Source organism: Amyelois transitella, chromosome 5 (genome assembly GCF_032362555.1).
Source record: "Amyelois transitella isolate CPQ chromosome 5, ilAmyTran1.1, whole genome shotgun sequence".
Taxonomy (NCBI): Eukaryota; Metazoa; Arthropoda; class Insecta; order Lepidoptera; family Pyralidae; genus Amyelois; species Amyelois transitella.
This window is the reverse complement of record NC_083508.1, coordinates 2,766,979-2,776,882: the sequence shown is the minus strand read 5'-3', so window position 1 is coordinate 2,776,882 and position 9,904 is coordinate 2,766,979. Positions and strand designations below refer to the sequence as shown.

The 9,904-nt window shown below is 33.6% G+C and overlaps 1 protein-coding gene across 1 annotated transcript; it reads left to right on the top strand.

Moving 5' to 3' along the window:
* The first annotated feature begins 2,815 nt into the window (after nt 1-2,815).
* Nucleotides 2,816-8,949, top strand: LOC106137824 (zinc carboxypeptidase-like). Its single transcript, XM_013338745.1, has 9 exons — nt 2,816-2,962; nt 3,240-3,370; nt 3,849-3,927; nt 4,300-4,453; nt 5,542-5,702; nt 6,396-6,483; nt 6,942-7,138; nt 7,678-7,765; nt 8,765-8,949. The coding sequence occupies exons 1-9, from the start codon at nt 2,816-2,818 to the stop codon at nt 8,947-8,949; spliced, it is 1,230 nt and encodes a 409-aa protein (XP_013194199.1).
* Nucleotides 8,950-9,904: the final 955 nt, after the last annotated feature.

The following is a 9,904-nucleotide window of genomic DNA, read 5'->3' as shown; positions in this document are numbered from 1 at the left end:
GTATCTCAGTAGACAGGTTATAAAATATTTGACCGCTTCACTTTGTACGAATCTACATTTATATTGTTACATTGCTATAAGAATTACATTTTTGAAGTAGGTTCAAATAAAACTTCAGTACACTTTGTATATCAATTTATTAATTTGGCATTCCATTTAAAATTACATTATTTTATTGAATTTCAATTAATTAATTTTGGATAATTGTGAAGTTGATGTTATTGAAAAATATGCTGCAGTGCAGGTTGTTACTGCTTCTTCTGCACTGACGCTTTGTAAGCGGCGGGAAACTTAGTTTTAAGTAATTTATTTGTCGTTAACCAAATGTTACGAAACCAAAAGATATGAGATTCAAATAGTGACAGGTTGCTAGCCCATCGCCTAAACGAAGAATCTCAAGTTTATAAGCATATTCCTAAGTCGCCTTTTACGACATTCATGGTTAAAAGTTAATTATCATAAGGGAAACATTTTTTTTTCCGGAAATTTTCACAGGAACAAAGTCTAGGGCAAAAGATAGAAATAAGAAATAAAACTTTTTGTTAAACGCAGTTGTATGAACTTTTGTGATAAGCAAAGTTGTAGAGTAAGAAGTATAGTCACAAAGTTAGTTATTCCTACAGAAGATAGAAGGAAAAAAAGAGGAGAGAAATAATCAGTTTAAAATTACTATATTATTGAACATAAAATAAAAATGTTTGACAATAAAAATTATATCTGCCATTTTTTCCTAACAAACAAAACCATGGCAAACGTTGCTATACAACAAACCGTTGCGTACAAGAAGGTTGCCTACAGTAGTTACGTTTATTATTTTTAAGGTACGCAATTTGCTTACAATCCAAAATTTCATTAGCAAATCACTTTGAAAACAAGTCTACAAATCCAATAAGTTAACGCAGCAAAACAAAATAACTGAAGTATAAGCAAATTGCTCCAAAACTATTTGTATAGAAATATAACAAAGTAAAACAAATACTATAATACTAATAATACAATACAAGTCTTGAAATTTTCATTTAAAATTACACTAAACGTTTATATAAGAAAGTTATAATTATTCTTGAATTATAGCTTATTCAAAAATTCTCAAAAACAAGCTAACAATCTTGGGATACTTCTTACGATAGGCTAGCACTCTGTCACTATCTGAGTCTCATCATTCTCATTACTAGCATAAGTCATGTTTCTCTGGTATATAATGAACTTATAATGCTCGGATATAATGTAACTTTTTAACGGAGAGAATTTTCATGATCTTTTCAAAATTGCCAAAGATTAACCCTTAGAAACATATAATAAAAGTTACATATTTTTTAATCTCATAATAATATAAGTATGGATTACGAATTTTTTTTTGGTGGATTAAGCATAGACTACATTTTTTCACTTGCCACACGTCTCTCATCACTTTCTTAATCACCTCTCTAAAGATGAGCCTAGGGTCTGCCTATGTTCTCGAATAGACGTTCTAGCAAAAGGTCAGGTCAAGAGTACCCGACACCGAAGAGCTTGCATGAAGAGAGTAACGAATGTAAGTGAAAGAAATATGCAGCGATCATGGCAAGTGGAAAGATGAAGTCTCTGCCTAATGCGGGAAGGATTTATGTATGTATCTTACAGAAGTTTTTTTGTATTATTTTAATTTAACATTAGTAATTAGTTTATAGAAATCGAAAAAATGCTATGGCTATGGCTAAGTGCAATCATATAAATAGGAAACTTACCAGTACGGTGAACTTAAATATAAATGAAACGGAATAACTAGTTTAGCCTAAACCTGTCATGATAACTTCATGAGAAAACTATGCGAAAAAAGATAGGCCATGAATGGTATTTATGGATCCAATAAAGGAATACGTAGACAGCCCGTCGTATGAGGTTGAATTGATAGCGGGTGATAGACACTGTTTTAGTATCGATCGCATACCCTCATAATATGAGATTCACTCAATAGGAAAGAATAATGATACATACATACGAGTAGTTAGATAGATAGAACTCTTTATTGCACCATAAGAGTAAAACATACAAAAGAGAACAAAATCACATAATACATACATATAATTACGTCAATATCTCTTACGGGCTAGACAGAGCCAAACGTCTTGAAAAGACTGATAGGCTAGATTGAGCCGTTTGGCTTAATGATAGGTAGGTAGGATAGATTCAAATAGTGTTGGTTGGTAGGTTGGTAGGTTGCTAGCACATCGCCCATAACAAGAATCATAAGTTTATAAGTCCATCCCTTAGTATGATGAATTAGCCGTTGCCTGTGATTTTGCACTTTAAGAACTTAGTGTTCTAGTTACCAAAATACACCAAAAAAACGTGAAATCATGGCGTTATCCGTTACGGGGTACACAGAGGCAACAATTTTATAACGAGGAAAAAGCCCAGTTCAACTATTAAATAAATAATGTTTATTTCGGACATTATCCATTTATTGTAGGTAATTTACAAAGTAACTTTAAAATAGTGTTAATAACAGAAATAAATAATTTTAGTTGTTAAAAGAATTATAAAAATTAAAAAATCAATACATCAGAATTGATTAAACATTGTATAATAGTTATCTGTTAAACATAAATACCAACAGGCAAAAATTTTTGAAATAACGAAATAAACATTTTCGTGTTCAGAAATACTCAATATAATCAAGAAATTCTTTACAAGTCAGCAGCACTATTATCACAGTTTTAATTACTGTAAATAATTAGCTACAATTTTTTTTTATAAATATTTCTTCGATAATAATTTGTTACTTTTAAAACAGCATTTACTGTTTAACGGCCTTAATATTGACATTGTTAAAATGTTACTTTTTGTAATTACTTTAATAATACCAATTTTTGATATCACTTCAGCCGATTATAAGAGTTACAAAGACTACAAGGTCTATGAAATAGAAGGTGATGCTCAAGATATTATGGGACTGGTCACTTCTCTATCTGATGATGAAGTTAGTATAATTTTTTTTTTCAAAGTTATAGTATATTTCATTTCCATACTTACAATATAAATCCGCTTCGTGACTAAACTGCTGGACCGATTTAGATAAAATGGAATGGATGTAGTTCACATGGATTTTTCACAAACGAAAGTAAGAAACAAGTTTATCCCAAAGCTTGGATGATAATATTACTTCTGCTAACTTATTAAACTTTAATGTTGCATTTGTAAATTGAGTAAGTAAGAACAAATATAAAATGTAAAGTAATGTTAAATATTTTTTACAGGCAATACCGTACTACATGAATACAAACTCAAGCGCAGAAATTATAATTGCGCCTGATTTGGAAGAAGATTTCTCAAAAGCTGTTCATGTTTATAAATTAAATAAAAAAATGCTCATTAAAGATTTTTCGAGGTTAGTATAGCATCATACATAATCACAATCACATATTATCTGTTACGGGGTAAACAGAGCTAACCGTCTTGAAAGGACAGAAGGCCCACGTATATCTGTATGGCGCTAGGGAGGACATAAACGAAAAATTTAAAACTACTGTTCATCATTACTACGACCAAATTTCGAAGTATAATTAAGACGAAATCTCAGGACTTTTTACATATGAAGGACTATTATCTAACAAACCACGCAGGTCAGATTTTAAGGCGGTATATTGTCTTAAGCTGTGTGTATCTAAGCCAATATCTTTTGAGGACGTATTCGTCCACTAGTGGTTTAAAAAAAAAAGAACATTCTTGGAGTATTTTATGAGCTTCTAAAACTATTTTGTATTAGTATGCGTTTGTATAAGTATACTTATTTTTATAAAAATCAATATATTCTCCGCTCATTTATTTTAGTTATTTAATTTCAATTATATTTTAATTTTCTTTAGAATAATAAAAAATGAGAAACCAATCAACCGTCAAAATAAACTGTCATTTTCTTGGACTGCCTATTACGATGTAGATGATGTAAGTTAACTGTTTTGCAATGAATTATTTTTAATATTATATAATACATACATATAGTCATGTCTATATCCCTTGCAGGGAAGACAGTCTTGAAGAGGTGATAGAATTGAGATTCAAATAATGACAGGCTGCTAACCCATGGCCTAAGAAACCTATCATTATAAGCCTATCTCTAAGTCGTTTTTTACGACATTCACGTAAAAGAGATGGAGTGGTCCGTTTTTTATTTTGGTGCCGGGAACCACACGGCAAATTATATAAAAAAAATATTTGAATTTTAATAGTGCTTCACTATGCAATAAACATAATGTGTGTCAGTTGCTTATCTTCCCACGATAAATTGTTTAAACATTAAAATGACTGGTATTTTAGATTTACGACTATTTAAAAGATATGAGTAAAAGGTACTCAAAGTGGACAGATCTTGTGGTTGGAGGACAAAGCTATGAAGGACGTAAAATACTCGGCTTGCGTATCAAGACGCCAACAGCAAAGGTCTATAAACAAATAGTTTTTATTGAATCAGGTTTGTAAAATACGTTCCTTACTTGTAAACGTCCGGTGAAAATTCTGCTGTAAAATAAAAAGTGTAGTTTGTTCCGCCTTCTTCTACACAAGCTCTTTGGAAGCGGTAGGATACATATAGTCATGTCCATATCCACTGCGGGGTAGACAAAGGCAACAGTCTCAAAAAGACTGAAAACACATTCAGCTGTATGGCTTAATGATGGAATTGAGATTCAAATAGTGACACGTTGCTAGCCCATCACCCGCAAGAGGAATCCCAAGTTTATAAGCCTATCCCCAAGTTGCCTCTTTTGACATCCATGAGAAATATATGGATTGGTTATATTCTAAAATTACGGAAACCACACGACACAAACGTTGGTATAATTATACTTAAGTTAACGACATTCTATTTTGAAAAATAAATTTATTTTTATTTTTATTACCAAATTATTAAAACCTCTTTCTAATTCTACAAGGACAAGCGCAAGTACCGATATTATCTATCTATCATCTTATATATAAAATTATCGTGTCACAATGTTCGTTCCCGTAATCCGCCGAAACGGCTTGATCGATTCTCATGAAATTTTGTGAGCATATTGAGTAGGTCTGAAAATCGGCGAACATCTATTTTTCATACCCCTCAGTGATAAAGGTTGTCCCACCCTTAACAATTTTTTTTACTAGAAATTACTTAAAAATTATTTATATGGCAAAACAACGTTTGCCAGGACAGATAGTTATTTTATATTATCTCTCTACCATTTCATCACTAGAATTTTCCGCCTGCGAACCGCTTAATTCTGTGCCTTCGAGCATTTCAAAACATCCTTCCTTAGGTATATGATCTAGAGATACATTAACCTCTAGACCATTTAAGGAAACTACATGCTTTTCAAATCTCTCTTTAGATTCAGCAGTTTGAACTGTACAAATATGTATATGTCAGTCTATCAATCAGTTTCTTTTTCTAAAGCTAAATAATGGGAAATAAAATTTACTTTATGATAGCTTAGAATCAAAGATTTGATTTCTTTTTGTTACTCAACCTCCTTCGCGAACAGAAAAATTACTAAGGAGATCCAAAAAGCATTCTATTCCCAGGAATTCACGCCCGAGAGTGGATCGCCCCGGCAACGACAACGTACTTCATCAACCAACTGCTGACCAGCACTGACCCGGCCATCACGTCTTTGAGGGATCAGTTTGAATGGCACATATTTCCTACTGTCAACCCAGATGGTTACCACTACAGTTATACAGTTGTAAGTATTATTCTTCTTCCTGCAACTAAATCCAGATTACATCCTCACCCCTCTGGAGAATAGATTCGGTTACGTCTTTGATTATTCAGGATTAATAAGCCAGGTTCTTTACGAAGCGACTCTCCGCATACTTTCCAAACCTTACCTAACCCATATTGGATAGTTACACATCCAGTTCCCTGAAAATGCAGGTGTCCTAATGATGGTATTTTCTGAACTAAAGAGCATCTGTCGACACTCAAACTAATGTGCATAACTCACAAATTCAGGAAAGAGTCATTGGCTATGCTAAGGAAGGATTTAAACCAGTCAAGCCCGATTAAAATGCTTGGCTTGGCTTCTATCTGCCTATCCATCCAGAAAAAAAAATGTGATGTGAATAAACTATGGTCCGCCTTTGATCACGCTCAAGAAGTGATGTCAGTTAATAACAGTACTCATGGAATATTAATTTATTATTTATTGTACAAAATACAATGCTATTGATACCATTATCTAATAGTCCGTTAAGCAAAGAACTTTCGTGTGGGTGATAATAAATAATGTAAAACAAACATTCTAACTTTATGAAAGATCCTATCAACCTATACCTACTAAAGATTTACAAAACATACTTCTATATTTGTAGGAGATTATAGAAATAATTGATTCTCTCATAACTTACTAAAAAAATCTTTGGCTCATTATTGTCAGGAGCGTTTTTGGAGGAAGACGCGTTCAAAATCGTCAGAAAAATGCTATGGCTCCGATCCCAACCGCAATTGGGATTACAACTGGGGCAGTAAGTTTTTTTTTTCATAACATTATTATTACTGTCGAAGAATTGGTTAGCAATTATGGAAAACCTTTGTGTCCAATCAAACAATTGTAAGATTAGCATATAAAAATTCTTTTAAATTTAAAATCACATATATGTATAATTTTGCTTGATTTTACCCTAAGCAGAAACTTTAATTGCATGAAAACTTCTTTTTTTTCTACTAACTTATTAATATTAACCCTATATTCGCGGAAGCCTTCATGTCAGTGACCGGACTGAGTGAAGAGAAAAACGTCGGAAAGCGGACCCCGGGTTCTAAAATACTTCTGAAAAGGGTGCAACCGGGATGTTAGAGATGAGAGAAATAGTAATAGTAACGTTTCCCCACTCGGGGAAGGAAGGCGCGTACGCAACCTGTAGATTTGTTGTATTTATATATATTTTTAATTATTTAATTCATCGACGGGATTTAACTACAGAATCTGGAATTTCTACTGACCCGTGTGACGACATTTATCCCGGCATCAAACCATTCTCCGAGGTGGAAACCCGAACACTTTCGGAATACATCCTGAGTTTGAACATCACTGCTTACATTGGATTCCACTCTTTCGGTCCAGTACTCCTAATTCCTTATTCGGATTCTTTGGATAATATAAGCAACTATGACGATTTGGTAAGTGCCAACAACATTTTTAGTCTGTACAAATTTGTTTGTTTGTTTGTTCGTAAACTCTTTACTGCACATAAAAAGAAATATAACAAAAAAAAGAAAACAGTCATTGGATTAAGAAGAATATGTAGGTACAATGGCGGACTTATCCCAATCGGGATTTCTTCCAGTGAACCAAAATAAAAAGGAAAATCGATAATCAAATTGGCAGCGCACATTAAAATTAACATTCGTATTGCATTGTTGGATAAAGTGTGGAAAACAAGAAGTTTGAAACTTAAAATTAACGTACAGACATGTACACTAGGTACGTACATATCACGTTTTAATCTTTTACGGGGCAGACAAAACTAAGTCTCAAGACTGGAAGACTTGTAAAGCTTATTTAAGATTTAGTAAAACAAAAAAATATAAGTAGTAATACATTTTAAACTGTATCTTATATATTATCTACATATCTAGTGAAAACCTAGCTCTGAAGTCGATGACTCGCAAACAAAATCGTAAGTAGAGAATTGATACATTTTATTTTTTAATTTCAGGTCAAAATTGGTAAAACTTCAATCGAATATGGCGGAATAGTAAATGGAACTACATACGTTGGCCCCGTGACTAGTGCTAGACATTGGTGTAAGTACTTTACTTTTATACGTATCTTTTTAAAGGGCATATCTTCGAGAATCGGTTGTCAAATACTCGTAGTAAAGCTACTCGACTAATGAATGGTGATTGCACAGATTCAAATCTTATACCTCGACCTGTGTTATGTAAAATGATCTTCATCAGAGGTTATGACTCAAACAAGACTACATACACACGTACATACGTGTACACATACATCTTATATATAAAATTCTCGTGTCACAATGTTTGTCTCCGTACTCCTCCGAAACGGCTTTACCGATTTTAACCAAATTTTGCATGCATATTCAGTAGGTCTGAGAATCGGCTAACATCTATTTTTCATACCCCTTAGTGAACTTTTTTTTTAACTAGAAATTTCTTAAATATATTTATATGGCAAAGCAACGTTTGCCGGGACAGCTAGTATATACATATATATTATCACGTCTATATCCCTACATTCTTGAGAAGACCGAGAGACCAAGTTCAGCTGATAGAATTTAGATTCAAACGGTAACAGCTGCTAGCCTATCGCCTAAAAAATATGCCAAAGTGTACAAGAAGTCAAAAAGAAGAATGGATGCGTTAAAGCCTATTAAGAGTAAAGAACATTAGCCTTTCTCTTAATAGGCTTTTACGACATCCATGGGAAGGATATGAAGTGGTCCTATTCTGAACTGCCGGGAACCATACAATACATATTGAATCTATTTCTTAAAATGAGATATACCATGGATATACCACAAACATCCATATAATCACGTCTATATTCCTTGCGGGGTAAACAGTCTTAAAAAGACTGATAGGCCATCAAATAGTGACAGGTTGCTAGTCTGTCGCCTTAACGAAGAATCCCAAGTTAATAAGCCTATCCCTTAGTCGCCTTTTACGACATCCATGGGAAAGGAATGGAGTGGTCCTATTCTTTCTTTTCTAATGGTGCCGGAACCCACACGGCACCACGGATATACCACCAAAGCAGGTAATCTGTTTCTTCCTCATCAGACTCAGCTTCGGGCGGCAGCATGGACTGGGTTCGATACAAACTGAACACTCCACTAGTGTTCACGTACGAGCTCCGAGGGGAGGGGTTCTCCTGGCCTCCGGAGAGGATTCCCGAACAAGGGGAGGAGGTCACCCGAATGTTGATCGGCCTTTTTATTGAAGCCTGCAGATTGAACTACTGTTAAGGCTAAATAAGAATTAAAAGTTTTCGGGAAATGAAATTGTGTTTCACTCATTTGTATGTGTTTTAGTAGGGTATATATTGAAAAGATTATTACTATTAAAAAAATAAGGTACGTCCGCTCTAAGATATCATTAACAGGACTACATGACATTTTACTGTTTTTCGAAAGCAAGTTTTGTGAATTCGCAACATAAAAAATAGCGAATAATTTTTATTTACATTATATATCCCGCTATTTGCTAAATACAATAAGACTATTTTCACATATAAATGAGATATTTATCTTCGTCTCACTGTAAATAAATATTCAAACAGCCTGTAAAGTCTTGCAATCAATCAAGTAATTACGAGTATTTGCCGAAAGCTGGATACAATAGACGATTCGCAAATACTGGCTTCACTCATGAGTGTAAATCAGAGAGTCCTTTGAACTCAGTTTCTAAAAATATAACAAATCATAAAACACAGTACTGAATAAAGTAGAACCCGAGAAGGAATATTTAAGTTATAAGTGGCAGCGATTATACACTGGTAGATATAGGTTGTATCCAAATAAGAATGCAGGGATCATAGCGAGTGGAAGAATGTAGTTACTGCACATCCCTCCGGGAAGGAGGCGTAATAATTTTTACGTTCATTAAGCAAAGGAACTTCACAAAAGATTTTTTAGCTGCGAATACCAAACCATTTTGTCAGTATTCCTTTATCTAGTTTCCAGCCATTGATATAATGGATGAAATTGTAACTATACCAAGCAACTTAAGTAATTTCGATCCTGATTAAATCTATATAAAAGTCCTTCATTACTGAGTGACTGACTGACAAAGTACTGTCCAAAGCGCTGGGTTTAGAAATCTTAAATTTGGCACGGAGGTTTCTTATTTGGTGTAGGGATACACTAAGAAAGGGTTACCCGAAATTCCTGTAGCAACGGCAAGAAACAGAATTTTTTGTTT

Bases quoted from the DNA above. Each gene is read 5' to 3' on its own strand.
- LOC106137824 (XM_013338745.1), top strand. From the start codon at position 2,816: ATGTTACTTTTTGTAATTACTTTAATAATACCAATTTTTGATATCACT. The intron at 2,963-3,239 runs GTTAGTATAATT...TATTTTTTACAG, and splicing joins CTTCTCTATCTGATGATGAA to GCAATACCGTACTACATGAA. The intron at 4,454-5,541 runs GTTTGTAAAATA...TTCTATTCCCAG, and splicing joins AATAGTTTTTATTGAATCAG to GAATTCACGCCCGAGAGTGG.